A 17,994-nucleotide genomic window follows, 5' to 3' on the forward strand; every position below is an offset into this window, starting at 1 on the left:
TGGAGCAGAGCCAAGCGGCCCAGGCCACCCTCTGGTCTCCCACCACCAGCTCTTCTACTGCCTCGACCATAAGCCCTGTCACACCCGACGTTAGCACAGGCGTCTGCTGGCTTATCTGTGGTCCATCAACCCCAGCAGGGTCTGGTTCAGGACTACACCCCCAGCCCTCAGCAGAATGGCCGGCACATTTCAGGTGCACGGTTAAGTATTGACTGACCGACCGACTGAACAAACATGGAAAAACATCCTTGGAACCTGCACTGCAGAACACTGCTATCCTCAATACTTCCAACAAGTAGTTCCAGCAAGGGGCAAGGTGAAGACTGTTGCTATCCACACGAGTCCAGCCGGTTTATTAGAGCCTTCGCTGAGAATAAATCTCCGGACCATACTGACAAGTCCTCTTACAGACAGCAGCAGAAAAACAGCAGCCTTAGCTTATTCAGAAAATGTGACTGCAGCCTCTGGCTAACAGAAAGGCCTGCTTCAGAAGAGAGCAAGATGAATGGGAATGGAATAACAGATATAATTAGAGAGGGAATGTTTCTGGTTTCCTTAAAAGCCTGTAACAATTTGTTCTCTCTCAATTAAAAAAACAACAACAACAAAAAAAAACCCATCATAAAATCCACTCAACATGACATTAACGACAACCAACTGCAGAAGACTGACCAGAGAGACAGTTCTGTAGGTCTTTGGGAGGACTGAGAAAGGTTGCCTTTCAGGGTTGCCTCAGGACTGCTCGGCATTTTTTTTTTTTTTTTTTACCATATAATTTTATTTATTTAAAATTCTGGAAAATTCAAAGTAATTTATGGTTACAGAAAGTAGGACAGTGTATGCCTGGGGTCAGTGGGTTGGGGAGGGGTGAGAGGAGGAATTATCAAGGAGCACACTTGTCAATAAAACATGAACAGAATAGAAGTATACCACTTCCAGGATGGAAATGTAAGGCCTATTCATAACTCCTCCATTCTCTCTTCTCCCTTCTAGCTATCTGGAACCCATGACAACTCACTACCCCAACTATAGATGAAAACAAGGACCTGGAGGATAGTGTATCCCTGAATGGCCAAATGAAATAGAGGCTCAACGTTTACCTTGAACACTCCCTCAGACTATTATGTGGGAGGAAAGTAAACTTTAGTCTCCTTTAAGGCATTGAATTATTGTTGGATCTTTTTGTTAGAGTAGCCTAGCCTTATTGTATCAAATATTTATTGAATTTTAAATTTCAATGACATTTCTTTTTTAACTTGAGGAATTCTCTTTCAAATCTTCTAGGCATTTTTTTTTAATCAACGTCTTTATTGGAGTATAATTGCTTTACAATGGTGTGTTAGTTTCTGCTTTATAAAAAAGTGAATCAGTTTTAAGGCAGAGCTCCGGGCCCAGGGCTGCCTAGGCAGTTTGGCAGGGCGGTGGCCCTGCCCCACTGAGCCGCTAGGGGGCAGATCCCCAGCTCCGGCTGTGGAGGCGGAGGCAGCAGGGGAGAGCTCCCAGGCCCCGGGAGGAAGCTCAGCCAGCGGATGCAGGGGCACCGGGACAGCTGGAGGAAGCGCGGGGGGTTCTCCCGTCCAAGGAAGTAACGGAGGCCGCACCTGGCAAATCGGGGGCCAGGAAGAGAGGCGATCTGTTGAGAGCAACTGTGATAGGTTATGTCCTGCCCTGCAGGACCTTTGTCTCCTGTTGCCTCTTGGAGAGTTTGCTGTGGAACATCGCACGGAGCCAAAGGGCTTGGCCAGACTGCCTGTCTCCAACGTAGTGGTGGGACCCACGGTTGGCAGCCGTAAGGACCACAGGCCTTGGCTGACAGGGCTGTCAGTGGCTCCAGTGGGGACAGAGGCCTAGAAAGATGCGGGAACAGAGCCTTCCTTAGAGGCCGGCAAGGACCCGGAGGGCACTCAGAAGCCCTTCCTCAAATAACAGAGGGACACGTGAGACAGACCAGAATCCTGACGCCACCCGGGCAGGAAGAAGAGACAGAGTGGGGAAACGAACTGTGGGCCTTGGTCCAGACAAGGTGGTTAACCGGTAGGAAATCGAGTTGCCTCTAACTGGCAAGTGTTTAGGCCTCTCTGGAACTTCAGAGAGAGATTTCTGCACACCCGAGTTTAAGTATATAGATTTACTCTCCCACTACAGACCTGAGGCCGTACCACATCACACTGGCCGTGCGGGCCGAAAATCCCATGAACCAAGAAGGCCTAGCCACGCTCTCGTGGATGCCCTGCTTTGCTGTGAGCCTCCCATGGCCCGTATACTCCAGAGGGGTAGTGGTGATGCTGGCAGGACGGGCTGGGGAAGCAGAGGGCAGGAGCGCGTCGGGAAGCTGCAGTAACGGAAACCCTGGTCCTTCAGGCCTAAGTGGGGATACGCTCCCTGTTTCTCAAGGCCCCTCCCTTCCTGTGCTTTCCTTTGCTGAGACGCCAGCAGCCACAGCCTAGATCCTCACAGCCGCCGCACCGTCTCTCAGGTCTAAAGAGGTGGCAGGGCTGCTGGGTGGGGGGACCCCAACCCCACCCTCCAACCCCTCCTCACCGACGGGTCCCAGAGGTTGCGGTGCGCCCTCCCTCGCCGCCAGCGGTGGTCACGTGACCGTGAAGCCCGCGGAGGGAGCCTCTGGAAAGCTCCCCACGGGGACTGGCTCCGTCTGTGCCTTTACGTTCCCCACTCGTGCTGCCTGAAAGGCTGGCAGGAACCCTGAAGGTCACCTCGCAAGCACCTGGGTGAGGGTCACCGCCCAGCGCTGTGGGCGTGGCCGGGAAGAGCCCGGGGCCCCAGCACATCGCGGAGCTGCCATACCTGCTCCCACGGCCTGCCTCTGGGCTGCTTTGACTTAAGAAAAAAATAAATAACCTCCTGGTGTGTCTATTCTACTGTTTTGGGGGTTAATGTGAGTAGCGGCTGTAATCGTGTCAAAGGACTACAAACTGGGTGGTTTAAAACGAAAGAAATGTATTCTCGTTCCAGAGGTGCTAAGTCAAAGCCAAGGTGCCGGTGGGGCCTCGCTCCCTGCAGGCTGGAGAGAAGTCTTCTTTCCTGCCTCCTCCCGGCTTCGTCTCAACTCGATGACACTTGTCAAGACCCTCTTTCCAAGTAAGGTCACATTCACGGGTTCCGGGTGAACATGAATTGGGGGGAACACTTCTCGACTCAGTACAGCAGCCACGCTGCCTACCTGTCACACAGGATCAAAGTCATCCCGTTCCTCTAATGAAAGGGGACCAAGGTCAAGGGCGCACCTGGGAGGACAGGAGCCCAGAGCCTTGGTATCCTCAGCAGTGCACTCCCACCCGACAGCTCTCCAGCCTGGTTCTTTGGATTGGATCAAAGTTCACCTTTTTGAAGGGGATGAAAACCAGGAGCTTCTCCCCTGAAAACCCACATAAAATGACATAAAATGTTCACTTAATTTTAAGGCTAAACCTCTCCTGTAATCAACTGAGCTGACTAGCTGTGCAATCCAGGGTACAGAAATCCAAGTCAAAACAAAAGGGCACCTACAGAGGCTGCTAAGTGTCCTGAATACAAGAATTTTTATTTACCTCACAAAGTAATGACCGTGTAAATCCTTTGCCTAGCCACTTCCACTATATACTGATTCAAGGCAGCATTTACAACCATTTTAGTAATATAGAACTTCTCAGTCACAAATGCACTGCATGTAAAAATAGAAAAACATAATGGTCTCTTTTCATACCTTATAATATTGAAGGCAGAAATGTGAAGTGTTTAAATTTTCAATGTAGTGCACATTTTTCCTTCTAGTAAGAGGCAGAAATAATATAAATGATGATATAAAGGTTCTTTCTTTTTGTTTCTGTGTAGAAGGAAGATTATGTTCTTTATAATCTCCTTCTATTTAAGCATTACCTATTACAGATGTTGGGGCACTGAAACTAAAGGGGAAAAGCCTCACAAAACTAACTGCTTCTGTGGAAATTACACAAAAATCTCATCAACATCACAATCCCATGGGGTCTCCACTACTTTTAATGAAATGTCAATGCCGCAAAAAATGGGTCTCTCTCTCTAAGGATAATGGAAATGGCACACGAACTACTTTTTCAATTTCCTAAAATTCTTTTCAATGCTAAAATAAAAGTGTTTTCATCTATATGCCAGGTACAAAGATAACAGAAGCCTATATTCCTTAAGAAGGGCAGGAAAAGGGGACAAAAGGAGAACTCACATCTATCTACAGAGGAGGTGAAACTGGGCGGGTCTTTTAACTTCCTTGTGCCTGAGGGGTAATAACAGACCTCTCCCCAGAGGATCCGTGTGAAGCATAAACAAACAGCACAGCACCCAGGCCACTGCAGGAGCTCAACACCCGGGAGCTTCCATGTCTACACAGCCACCTTACCTCACCTGGCTATCCCAACAACCCTTCTGGATGAGGGCCATCATCCTATCATAGAAATGGGAGCCCAGCTGAGAAATGCCAGGTCTCTCATGTGAGGTCCCATGACTGGACAGAGCTAGGATCAGATTCCGGATTGGCTGGGCTCCTGAGCCCTCCTGACACACACGATTTATGCATATGGCACTGATGGGGAAGCTGGAGATACGAAAAGGCACAGGATGGAGTCCTGGCAGTGACTCGACTGCCTTGAGATGCCAGTGCCCTTTATCTGGTGGTGGAACTGACCTAAGGGAGGTCAGCCAGCGGCAGGAAGTCACCTTTCACCTCTCCCAGAGCTTTCCGGAGCACTGGAGTGGTCACCCAACAGCCTGGACTTTGATGACCCTGGGCCATGATACTGATGGGTCTGTGTGTCACTAAACCTATCAGTAACATGCGGGTGACACCTGCCTTGAAGGTTAGAGGAGATAATCGAAGTGGTCCACGTCTATCATGCTGCCTTGCTATGATTATTATTGCTTAGTATGTTGTTGTTGTTTCTTTCACCAGTTCCTTAAATACCCAGAGAAGTGGATTCTGCTCCCAGAGGTTCTCTCATCTCTGACAGAGATTTAGTCACCCTGACTTCTGACAATAAGGGACGGCCCCAGAGGAAATACACAGGCTGTTACAAACCAGAGGGGGCACGGGTATGGTTGCCCTAGGGTCACACGCGTCCAGAGAGTGGCGGTGCTTTAAGAAGTGACCATTAGTCAAGGAGGGGGGCAGACCTGTACTTTGTCACTATTGGCTTTGGCTGGACCATTATTAGCAAAGGGGTTTCTGCCCACAGAGGGTGTGCCATAGTTGTCCAGTCTTGGGAGAGGGCAGGTCTAGGAGAAGACTCGTAGGCGTCAAATTCATCCTTTAATCCGCGGCGTCTATTTCTGGGTGTCCCTGCAATGCCGCTCCCCGTCTAGAAGGCCCTTCTACTCTCCTCCTAACACCACACCCTCCTTCTCTTCAAAGCCCACCTTAAAGCTGTTCAAGCGTCAGTCCTTCCCTCCGCAAGCACCCGCTTGATGGACTCTCCTGCTTCATCTTTCATGCTTGCAACTGTCATCCAGAGATGAGGCTTGAAGACGAAAAGTTTCCTGAAACTGCACAGTTCTGCACGGCAAGTCCTGGACTCCAGGTCTTCTGGTTGCAAATGTGGGTGGTGTAGGTTCACGACATCCCTTGACTTTGAACCCACCATCCCTGCCAATGTTTCTGAGATCACTGGTGCTCCAGGAGGACTGTGCCTGCTTCCTGTGAAGCCACGTGTCACTTCAGGTATTTCTAACAAGGCATATTCTCTGCTGCGCTCTGTCTCCCTACTTTGAAGTTTGGTCCACTCTTTCCATACACATTGAGCTCTATTTGAAAAGCGCTCCCCCACTTCACCCCACCCCAACCTCCTTCACCCCGAGCCTGTTTCTACATCAGAGAGCAGGTACTTAGGAAATATTGGCCGAATGGCCGATGCGAGGCTTTTCCGCCAACGTTAGGGCTGATTTTTATCTCCTGAGGAATAGATGGAGGTGACAGATTTCTCAGGTGAAGAATTAAGGGCTACTAATCCGATCAAGCAGATCCTGGATTGGAAAGTGGGAGGGGCGGGTGAAGGGAAGTACAGTCACTGACGGTCTACTGAGGGCCAAGGACTGAGTCCGGGGCTTTGTGCTCAGTATTTTCTTAAAAAGCAAACAGCAGATCACACAGAAAATATAATCAAGGGTCCTACTTTGCATCCAGCTGCCAGAATGGCTGAAGACCCTGAACTCAGCACTGGGAGAGGAACAGTCCGTAGGAAAACCCAAGGGAAGGCTAGGCAAACAACGCGTATTGCACTGAAGCTTAATCTTCGGGTCAATCAACAGTTCTCCTAAGTGAACTGAGTATGCTCAGCACAGAGTTTCAAATCTGTACTGGTCTCAACCATTTCTGATTCTTCTCTCAGGATTTCCCTCCCTGCCAGCCAGAGGCTGGCACAGAAGCACGGCTCTTCAAGGTAAAATCTATCCTGTTCACGATACGGCTGCCACCTTTGGGTCAACCAGAAGAGACTCTGCACATACTCTTCAACTTAAAAGGTCTCTAAGCTCCAGTAAGGGTTAGGTGCCTTTGCCAGAATACATATTTCTAAAAATAAAAGCAGAAACACACCTAGGACCTCACTAATAGGAAATATCCTGGGGTTTCTGTAACCACCGCGTCTCATTTGGGAGCAATGAGATCAAAATAACATCATTTAGTCAGACAAGACCCTTTGAATTGGGTTGAAGATGGATATGTTTTTTGTGAATTGCAGGCCATAAGGTTTTGCCCACCTGAGGACTGGGGGCAGTCAAGTGCCACACCTCAGCTGGGAGTGAAACACAGCCATGGCAGTGAATACGAACCTCCTTACCTCCGCTCAGGCCCCCTCTCCCCACTCACAAGCCCTTAGCTCAGCATGAGACACTTGTGGTGGCCAAGAAGTCCTTGAGCCTGCGAGCTGTTGGTGGCAAGCCTGTTTCTACTGAGGTGGGGGGGGGGGGGACAAGTCTTTTGCTTCCTGGGTCATCGCTGGAGAGGCCGGGGTTGGAGGAGGTGGAAAGGCAGCCTGATATGGAGGTGGGAAAACAGGTGTTGCAGTCAGACACAGTTTAAGAAAGACAAAGGATTTGGGAATAATCTTCAAAAAAGAGAAAGAGAGTGAAAGATATTCAGTTTGGAAAAGCATGGGGGAAAACGGAGAGAGCCATAAAATGGAAAACAAAATGATGCAAGATGAATCATCCATACTGAGGCCTCGTGATCAGGGATGTGTTCTCTGAGCCAGGAAAGGATAAGGTAGCGTACAGTTGGCTAAGTTTTTCTCAGTAGGTCTAGGGTTGGTGCAAGGAAGATGCTTCCAAGGCTTCTGATAATACAACCGGGGGGAAAATGCCTTCCACGACGAGACAGCAAGGCTGGAAAGAGGCTGAGAACAGCACTGGATGTGGCCAGGGAGCTTGTGAGCTCTCCACCCACAGAGCTCCTGCACGTGTGCCTGCAGTGTGGGGTTACGGATGCATGACCGCGCTGGCAATACATTAACTGAATCTTGCCCCGATTGTGTAAGTTCTCTTGCTCCTTGCTGCTTGGAGTCTGTCATGGGCCAGTATCACCAGGTGTCCTGGGGGCTGTTAGAAATGCAGATCTTCAGGCCCCGGCTCAGACCTACTGAGTCAAAATCTGCATTTCTAACAAGACCCTCAGGTGAAGTATATCTTATCCTTCTACAGAGGACTATGCTACCCACAATTAAATGCAGTGTTTCAAATTCTTAAAAGAATTACAAGAAGCTTTTATCACAGTGTGGTTGACAGAGGGAAAGCTGTCTGGTGATCACATTTTCCTTCTGTGTTTCTCAAATGTCATTAGTTAGCTGCTTGCTGAACATTTCCAAAGACATCAATTGAACGCTGTTTTTGTAAACATCAGCAAATCAGATGCATAAAGTTCTTGCAGAGGCTAATAAACTGATTTTCAAAAATGGCCTCCTCTTACAGCTAATTCTTGCATAAACATTAGGACAAGTACAAAATCAGTAAGGATGTGTGCCATAAAGCAGCAGATCTGAAGTCCAACTACTGATTCGAGTGTGGCCTCAGCAGGATCATCAGTGGAAGAGAGTCCAAGGCCTGGGATGGGGTCTGGGCCCCTGGCACCAGCGAGCTGTGTGTCACTCATCCTGCCCGGGCCTCGGTTTCCTTATCTGTGAAATGAAGAACGGCCGAGACGGCCTGTTGGGGGTCCACATCTTCAACAGTCTAAGATCCTATGGGCTACAGAACTCTAATTTCCCTTAATTCATTGCATTTAACCCTCCCATTGTCTGTGTGAACCACCAATGAAAGGGCAAGCTGCCGGAAACTAGTGTAAATACCAAACAGATGAGGGGAAACACCTCCCCTGGGAGCAGGCAGGGTGAGCGGCAGCCCAGCTGCTCACAGATCAGAGAAGTACAGGCAGCTCAGCCACGTGCAATTAAATTACGTGTGAACGATGGCAAACCTAAAAATAGCCTGACTCAGCCACGGAGGTTCCTGCTGTCAATGGTTTTCAGCTCAACTGTCAGGAGTGACTATAGCAACAGAAAAATGAACATGTGAAAAAGTCTTCTAAAGTCGACAGGAAAAGTTTAGATTTAATAAAACACAGATTTTCACTTCCCGTCTCTAAATCTTTGAATTCACATAGCTCACTTATGTGGAGGTAATGAAATGGGAATTTTGGTAGAGTTTTGAGAAGACAAATACTTTTTCAGTGTTGGCTTCCAGAACTATAAGGAAATAACTGCTAACCAGTCAGTTTTATTACCTCTACAATTAACGGACCATTTAAACAAATGCCTTTATTTAATTTTTAACTGAGATGCTCTTCTCTGTATTTGTTCTGTTATAAAAATAGCCTTCAACTGTACTTGACATTTTAAGATATTATTTCATGTCTGATGATAACATAGGTTGATATGGCATTCTCTTGAAATGAAAGGAATTTAGTGAAAATAATTAACATTAGAAAAGGGTGCAGAGCAGTAACTCCCAGGATGAGTATGTGAGGCCGCTCTCACGGCCCTCGGGAGGCTCATGCCACGGTGGCCTGCAGACGCACCACTGGGCTCTGACAAAGCTGCTTTTGCTCAAAGAGCTCACACACCTAATCTGAGGGCCGGCAGATCCAAAAATCCAGCATCTTTTGGCATGATTTGATGGAAGAATATTCGAGTAGGTTTGGGGAAGTGTGGTACTGTTCCCAGCTCTCCTGCTAACTAGCGGCGGGGCCCGAGACCGGTCACTACTCAGCTCTCCGGTCATGGGCTGGCTGAGTTTCCCAGGCTCGTCCACCAGAAGGGACAGTTAAGAGTTAAGGGGAAAGAGGGGGAGGGTTTGTGCTGAAAACCCAACCTGTGCTGGGCTTTAAAAACATACTAGTCTTGGCAACCAGCTGGCAAGAGATTGATCTTTGTATCTCCATTTTATATATGTAGACGCGATCATAAGCACGCTGATCTCACAGGTGACGGAGCCTGGTTTCAACCCTGTGTCTGTCTGATGCCCACGAGGCTGTCTCTCCTTCTCAGGTACCACTGTAGCCGCTCTTACCGCTGACTCTTGCCTGCAGTGTAAAGACTGACCCCCAGGTGCTAGTTACACGCACTTAAGGCATCTACAGATTTTCCAAGCATAGAAGACTAGGTCCCTTAGAAAGTCCCTCTATACTCTTCCTTTCACTCAGGCCACCACTGTTAATGGTTACTTTCACATCAAATGTATTCTATTGTGCCACCTGCTGTTTTCACTTCACAATATATTATGAACACCTCCTTATGTTAATGAATATTTTAATCTTTATAAAGATTGCATTACTATATTATAATCAATCACTTAGTCATGGATTTTTCACTTGTGCCTATTTTTGAACTACTTTAATAATCAGGAAAAACGGAAAAGGTCATATGGAAAAAATACTAGGGTATTAAAGTCATTTTTAAAGGATATAATTTAAAAAGTAGATCAAGAGCTTCACCTCAATTAATCTTTGTGTTTTCCTCAAAGTTTTGCTTACAGTCAAAACTGCCTACAACCCGGGAACACCCTTTAATAAACCAGCGTTATATATGCAGATGAAATAAAATGCATGTGCAGCCCCCAGGGCCACAAATTCTCCGTAGCCACCCTCAACCCTACTGTAAAAATGCAGTCGTGCTATCTGTATGGCAAAAAGAAGTCGACAGCCATGTGAAGGGATTCTGGCTGAAAGTGAAACATATACACAAAAACAAATCTAGTTTTGTGGTTAGCTGAAAATTCACAGCTGGGTATGGGCTTTTCTTTAATTAAAGTGCTTCCCCCTCCCATGCAATGAGAAAATGCTCTTCTGGTGCTGACTGAAAGAACAAAAATCAGAGCAAAAGCTGTTTGAAAATTCTGAGGCTTAAGTAAAGTTGCTTTAAAAGCTGCTATGTGGCCCAAACAACTTGGAAATATCCTACTCTAGGATTTTGCTAGAGTTCCAGTACATCTTTTCAGTCACTTCTTTGTTCTCCTACTTTGGTCAAAACCAAAAATCAAGTAACACGAAGGTCACCCATTTAGCTGGAGAAGGAAAAAATACACACACGTGCATGTGCACACACACATGCCCACACTTACTTTAAAATTAAAATTATATTTAAATAATTAACTAAAACTAGTTATGTAATACATATCAGTTATTTATACATAAACTGCCTCTTCGTTACTTCTTTTTGAAGCATTTTATTTTTTTATTGCAGTATAGTTGCTTCACACGGCTGTGTTAGTTTCTGCTGTACAGCAAAGTGAATCAGCCATACGTATACACACATCCCCTCTTTTATTTGGATTTCCTTCCCAGTTAGGTCACCACAGCGCACTGAGCAGAGTTCCCTGCGCTGTACAGCAGGTTCTCATTAGTTATCTTTTTTATACATCGGAGTGTATATATGTCAACCCTAATCTCCCAATTCATCCCACCCCCTTCTTTTTGGTGTATTTTAAACTGTGATGCTATAAGATTCATGTAAAATCAATTCTATATGAATTTTAAAAAGTGGTCATAAAGAAACATATAGAGTTTTGAAGGGGGTGGAAGCAGGTGTGACGGGGAACGTCTCTTTCTGTGATTACAGATACTACCCTTTTGATCACCTACCGCAGTTTGTCCTGCAGCTTCCCCCTCCTGAGCCCTTTCTCTGGAGGAGGGGTCAAGAGAGCAGAAAGAAGGCAGAGGATAGAACAGGGCCCAGCGAGCGGGAGGCCGCGCGACACTTGGTTCAAGCACCTCTCTAAAGCCGTAAGAGAGCGTGTATTACTGCCTCCAGGCCAGTATGTTTTAGGCTACATCCAGACGACAGCCATGTTGGCCACATGTCATGGACCCAGGACCCAGCAGGCTGGGTGACTGATAGAATCTGAGGTATAAAGTCTATATTCATCCCTCTTGAGTTTTTTCATTCTTCTAAAAAAGAGGAAGGACGACTGAATTTTGGAGACAAGTGAGGATTGTGTTCCTGATTTATCATTGAGACCAACTTGCCAGAGCAAAGTCAAGTACAGGAACTTAATTATCTGGATAATTTTGGCACCAGGAATTCACTTTGCCTTTGTCTCCATTACTCGGCTAATTCAAATGATTAGATTTTGCCTGGGCTGTCACTGTTATTCCTACATAAAGTGTTTGTCTATAATAAGCTTCGTGTTCTACAAACAACTGCTCCCTGAGTCTAGGAAAACCAAGGACTGAGCTTCAGGGCTGTCTTATACTTACAACAGTTATTTAAACACTCCTTTAAAGGGTGAAAAGTAGGAATTTATACCATATGCTTGTACATGTGTGAAAGGTTATATAAGATTCTTCATTTGAACATCATTTGTAATGTTAAAAGACTGGCAACATCTTAGGTGCTCATTAGTCTGGGGTTAAATGAATTATGATACAGCCATATAATGAGATTCAATGCAGGTGTAAAAAAGCATGAGGCCACTCTGTATTCATATAGAAGTGCTCTCCATAGTACAGCGTTCAATGAGAAATCAAAGTGCAGAACAGTGCGAGGATTATGCTCTACTTGCACTCTGAAAGGGTAAGTGCAGGGTTATATTGCTTTGTACAAACATAGTTTATTTCTGAAGGATAAACACGAAACTGATAAAAAAAAAATGGCTGTTTTCAATCGTCAAAAATAGGATTGAGCTGTGAAATATACATGATTTTCGTCTGTTTTGTTCACTAGTATTTCTCCAGTGTCTAGAAAAGGGCCTGGCATGTTGCAGGCGCTCAATATTTGTGGAATAAAATGAAGAAAAATTAAAAAAAACAAACAAACATAAAGTCTATCTTCAGCGAAGGCCCCAGAGATGGGCCACGCTCATGGGCCCTGCCAGCGGGAAGAGGCCTTGGTAGGTTCTCTTTGGTTTCCCCTCATAGGTGTGGTACGTCCTGATTTCTCACAGTGCTTGGTATTGCCACTTCTCCGCACTCACCAGGCAGCATACTGGCCATTTCCATGAGATTACATGTCCTGTTTTCCTAATTTGCTCCCAAACTACAGATACTAGACACTGGAGAATGGAGAAGGAAAGGACGTCCATAAGTGGGCTGAAAATAACCACAGTATGGATTATAAAAGTTCTGCAAGCAGAATGGAGTTCCTGAAGCAATACACAGGTGGTCCAGCAGAGACCTCTTCTAATACAAAATACAGAACTTTCACAAATGTAGAGAATAAGGCCTGAACTCTCTCATGTGACATATGGACAACTCACACATAAACTCAACTTCCAACTAAGACTTCTTTTTTTTTTTTTTTAAGACATTTCTTAAAGTATAGGCACAGTCAGAAGTAAGAAAAGGTCAGGGTCCTGACATGCATTTTGGGCAGGTGGTTAAAAACATATACTTAAAAATATAACGAAAGCACTGTCAACATAATCATCACATGAGTGACGATAGGCAGGTTAGCACAAGAGTAGAGCTGACCATCTGATCTTGAAAGTTCAATATTTCATTTTGGTTTGGGGCAGAAAGATATTCACAAAGGGCAGTGTAGCCGTTAAGAGCTGAAATCTAGAGTCAGACTGCTTGATTTTGAATTTCTCCTCTACTCACTGGTGTTATAATTTGGGGAAACTGTATTAATCTCTGTGCATCAGTTTCCTCATGTGCACAAGGTGGATAGTAATCGTACACCTACTGCAGCTCTGCTGTGTGGGTTACATGAGATAATTCACGTAAAGCGCTCAACACAGGCCCTCGCGGCTGGGCTATTACTGTCACGACTGTCAGCGTGCCCAGGGCCAAAGTACTTCACTCACCAAGATGAGTGTCCATCACCTTCGCACAGTATTTGCACATGGCATCCAGGTCATTCAACTGTCCTTGAAGGAGGGAAATCTGGGCTTCTAATTCTTCTTCCTAAAATGAAGGGAGCAAAGATATGAAAATGAAAAAAAAAAAAAAATCAAAGAAAATCCCCAAAGTCCTCCAAATGATCTGGACTGTTAAAGAGCCACAGTGTCTTTTCAGCCCTAGACAGAACAAAAGAAAGCAACAAATAAACAACAGCAAACCCACTACTGCCACCACCAACAAACCAGAGTAAGGGTAAAGTGGAGGTTTAAAAAAATCTGGACTTGGGCTTCCCTGGTGGCGCAGTGGTTGAGAGTCCGCCTGCCGATGCAGGGGACACGGGTTCGTGCCCCAGTCCGGGAGGATCCCACATGCCGCGGAGCGGCTGGGCCCGTGAGCCATGGCCGCTGAGCCTGCGTGTCCGGAGTCTGTGCTCTGCAACGGGAGAGGCCACAACAGTGAGAGGCCCGCATACCACAAAAAAAAAAAAATCTGGACTTCTAATTGAATGCCAGCTTTGTGCCACGTGTAAATGTTTACCCATACAACCTTGTATTACAGAAGTACATAAAATATCTTCAGTAACTGTGGAGCCACACAAATTGAGAGTAAATGGGATTGCAGTGGACCCTACTCCTTAGGCAGCTGGTACGAGACCATTACATTTTCTCACACACATTTGAGACACCAAAGATTTCCATTTGTTTCAGACAAATCTCATCATTTTCTAGACAATGATAATCTCTTAAAACGTGAGATTTCCCAAAGCACTTGGAAAAGTTCTGTCCCCACAGCCCATAATTAGCTGCTCTTAACGTTTCCTCTCTTGGTAGGATACTAGAGGATCGTATTTATTTGACTGTTTCCAGGAAAAAAATACTCTGGGTGGGATAATTATCTAAATGGTAAAAGACAATCTAACTGTAACAAAAGGATAAAACGTGGGTTTTGGGTTTTTTTTTTTTAAGAGAAAAAGGAATACATGCAAAAAAGTTCCCAAGGAAATTTCGAAGATTAAGGGAGTTTTTCTCAGAGAAAGAGTAATCCTCAAAGCTGGAGGAGGCTAGCAAATTGATTTTCGAGTGTTAGACACTTTTCTTTTCACATTAAGAATCCTCTGTGTCATCAAAAAAAAGGGAAGAGAAACCTCCCAAGAGATACTTTTTCTTAGAGACTGAATATAATTTGACACATAGATGGAAATTAACAGTTGAAAAGGTTACTTGTAGGTGTACCACATTTAAGCAACACACATAGGCAGCACTGTTTTTAACGGCTGCCTGGAGGCTGAGCCCTTAGGAATATGCATTTAAATGCTTGACGCAGAAAACAGACATAGCCATAGCTCTAAAAACAAATTACTGTGAAATGCCCACTGTAGGATTACACAAGCATGAACCGTGTACTTTATACATCCCACAAGGCAAAGCAGCCTCTCTTCTGATACTCAAGTAAAGACAAATGCAACCAGGAGAAGCTCAGACAGGGAGTGATTACTGGGGCCTTGGGTAGGTGGTTTCAGGTCATTCTTCTTCTCCTTTTTCTCCTTTGTGTCTGCACAAACTTGAGTTTCCCCGTTCTATCAGGACCCTACAGGAATCACAGAAAGAAGGCTACATCTGTGGGTTAACCCTGGTTGCGGTTCGTCTCCAAAGATGGCCACCATCCATTCCTTCCCTCCCTCAACGGACATGCTGTTCCGTTCATCAAGAGGTAGTGTCTATTTCTCCTCCCCTCGAATCCTGGCTGGCCTGTCACTTGCCTTGATCCAGAGGGTGCAGCAGAAGTCAAAGTGTTCCAGCTGGGGGCTAGTGTAAGAGGCCTGCCAACTTCTGCTTTCTTCTGCTTGCACTAGAGGAAGGGGGCTACCATAGTTAGTTGTCAAGAAGCTCAGGCTAGGATACTGAAAGGGAGGAGAGACAAAATGGAGAGAAAGAGGCCACAGGAGAAGCAGTGAGGTTCTAGACACGTGAATGGCGTCTTCCTGGACCCTTCAGCTCCACCTGTCTGAAGCCAGCCAAATGAGTAACCCAGTCAGCATCGCGTGGAACGGAAGAGCAGCCTAACCCAGCCTTGTCCAGATGCCTGACCGGTAAACCTATGAGAAGTAACAATGCCGTTTTGAGGAGCAGGGTTTGGGGGTGGTTTGTTATGTAGCCACAGATAACTGACATGGTGGTGGAATGGGAAGAACACTAGAGTGGTATATGGCACAAGGAAATCTGACTTCTATTCCTGGTCCTGCCATTAACAAGTCATGTCAACTTCTGGGCCTAACTCTGGCACCCTCTGGAGAAGGCAGAAGTTAGATACTTTGCTCCCAAGGAGTTTACAAGCTTGGAGTTGGAATAGGAAAGGTATATAAACTAGAGGATGAGGGAGAGTACATGAAAATCTTACAAAGAAATAAGAATAACTGCCCTGGGAATCCTGATCCCAGCCTCCTGTCCCTCCTATGGAACAAGTCACCTTTTCAATGTGTCACAGGTACAAACCCAACTGGAAGAGTCTCAAACTGTACTGAGGCCAGCTCGTGGAAGTCTTTCGAAAGAAGGGGATCCAGGTATGGCCAGAGTCTGTCCTTGCACTCGGCTACCATTTGGGGTGCTGAGAGCCCGGAATGGACTAAAGGACACCAGGAACGAACCACCTCCTGGCTTAAAAACCTCTTGTCTATTTACTCTATGTATTAGTTTAGTTTGGATTAAGCCATCACTTCTTATAAGATGCAAAAGCCCTTGGGAGCCTTAATCCCCAGCAGTCATTCCTACCTGGACGGATTTATTGTATTCAGTTTGTTTTCCTTTTAAAAGCTGGGAGGGAACAAGAGCTGGAGGGGACGCAGGCCTTGCCTGTGGGTGGTGAGGCACTGACAGCTGGAGGGAAGTACGGAGCTCAAGGGGGTCTCTTCCTCCAAACGCGATACCGGGCTGGTAGGAACATGACTGTAAGGAAAATGGGCTGAGGCTGGCGCCCTCTGAACTGTGCAGTGCACAACCTGAACAAGTGCACGGGGCAGACCCGAGAGCACGGCAGCGGAAGCGTGTGCTGGCTGAGCACACGGGGATATAAGACACAGTCTTCCAGGCGTGCACTTTTGCGTAGGACACTGATGGCAAGTGAAGAGCATCTTGCTTGCCAAAATCCTGAGTAAACCTCAATACAAATGGAATCTGCTCTGTAGAAAATGGCAGTTTTCATTAATTTAAACCTTTTTTTTTTCTTCCAAAGGAAAGCTGACACTAAAGCCCAATTATGAGATAAGAGGAAGCATTCTGGTTGAAACAGGTTGAGGGGCGCAAGAACCTCTTCAGTTTGACAGTTTGAAATTCAGTGTATGATCTCTCTAGAGTTTGCTTAATCTTAAAATATTCCTAAGCCCTTCAACAATCACTCAGACTTTATAAATAGAAATGGCATCACTTGGAGGCAAAAGGGTGGCTTGTCATTTATTCTTCACTCTTTCATATAATTACAGATAAAAGAAGAGCCGAGAATCAAGCTTCTAAAATTGTGAGAACTGACTTTCCATTTCTATCTTAGCTTCTCAGGCTCCACATGCCTCCCGACTAACATGCTTCAGACACTGACAGCTTTAGTCAATTGTTTTCATTAATGGTCCTCTGTAATCAAAAACAAATGCTTGGCTAATTGCCTTGAGGTTTTATAAAAACAACCGATTAGTGTCATTTTTATGTATAAATAAGACATGAAGAGAAACGCTTACTATATTTACTTTCACATACATGTTCTGTTACAGGAGGGAGGATGGTGAAACAGGGCGGAATTCAGGGGAAGACACACCTGGGTTTGAATCCTCTTTCTACCAGTTACTGGCTGTGTAATCTTGAACAAGTTGCTTAATTTCTTGGTCCCCTCAGCCCCACTTGGCAGTATTGGTGGGAGAACCAAATGATAACACATGGAGAGTGTCTGGCAAAGAACAGGTACTCCATAAAGGCAATTATTCTTTTTTTAAACATTTTTTTTATCAGGTCAAAACAATAAAATGGATTTTAAATACACAGGTCTATGATTCACTCTTGGTTTAAAACTTTTATGTGGCCCAGCCCAGAAAGATGAATTAGGGCTTGGGAGCCCATTATTGTCTTAAGTTCTGGATAATGAACTGATGTGTAAGGCAAGAAACTGATGGAGGATTATGAAGTAGGGTGGTGTGAAGACCACGTGTGCAACACACAGCACCAGATGGATCTGGCAGCCCTGCAGAGAAGGACCAAGGATGAGGGCCGTCCCATCAGAAGAGGAAAACAGCCGTCATCTAGTCCTTTTATAGTGGTTATAATATGCCTGACCCTGCGCTTCACGTGCATGAACTCATTTAATCCTCACAATAAACCTATGAGGTAGACCCTCTCATCATGTCCTACATGAAACGTGGTCTCCTCTGTAAGCCACGTTCTCTGGAAGTGATGCCAAGGTTGACAAAGCTGTTTCAGAACCCAAGTCACTTAGCCCACGACTCCTATTTCCCCATGTATATATATTCTTTCTTATACTTGATTACTACTAGGACTTACAAGGAATAACCTCGTATCTCAAGTTTCCTTTAAGAGAAATTCACTATTTCCAATGTTAAGTCCTAACCCCAAATGGCTTACTAAGTTATTTTCCTTCAAAAACACTCAGGTATGATTGGCTGTGTTCCATTTAGTTTGCGGAATATTTCTGCTTGGACTGTATCT

The 17,994-nt window shown here is 45.6% G+C and overlaps 1 protein-coding gene across 11 annotated transcripts in view; it reads right to left on the reverse strand.

Moving 5' to 3' along the window:
• The window catches only part of TBC1D5 (TBC1 domain family member 5), a 536,700-nt gene that overhangs the window by 20,703 nt on the left and 498,003 nt on the right, over positions 1 to 17,994 (reverse strand). For all 11 annotated transcript variants that reach the window (XM_089911191.1, XM_089911192.1, XM_089911189.1 and 8 more), the window contains one exon: positions 13,255 to 13,354. In XM_089911191.1, the coding sequence (XP_089767317.1) occupies positions 13,255 to 13,354 (100 nt within the window). The remainder of the gene's footprint in view (positions 1 to 13,254; positions 13,355 to 17,994) is intronic.

This window comes from Delphinapterus leucas, chromosome 4, assembly GCF_059928025.1.
Source record: "Delphinapterus leucas isolate spDelLeu-1000000601 "Yukka" chromosome 4, BTC_Dleu_Yukka2, whole genome shotgun sequence".
Classification (NCBI taxonomy): domain Eukaryota; kingdom Metazoa; phylum Chordata; class Mammalia; order Artiodactyla; family Monodontidae; genus Delphinapterus; species Delphinapterus leucas.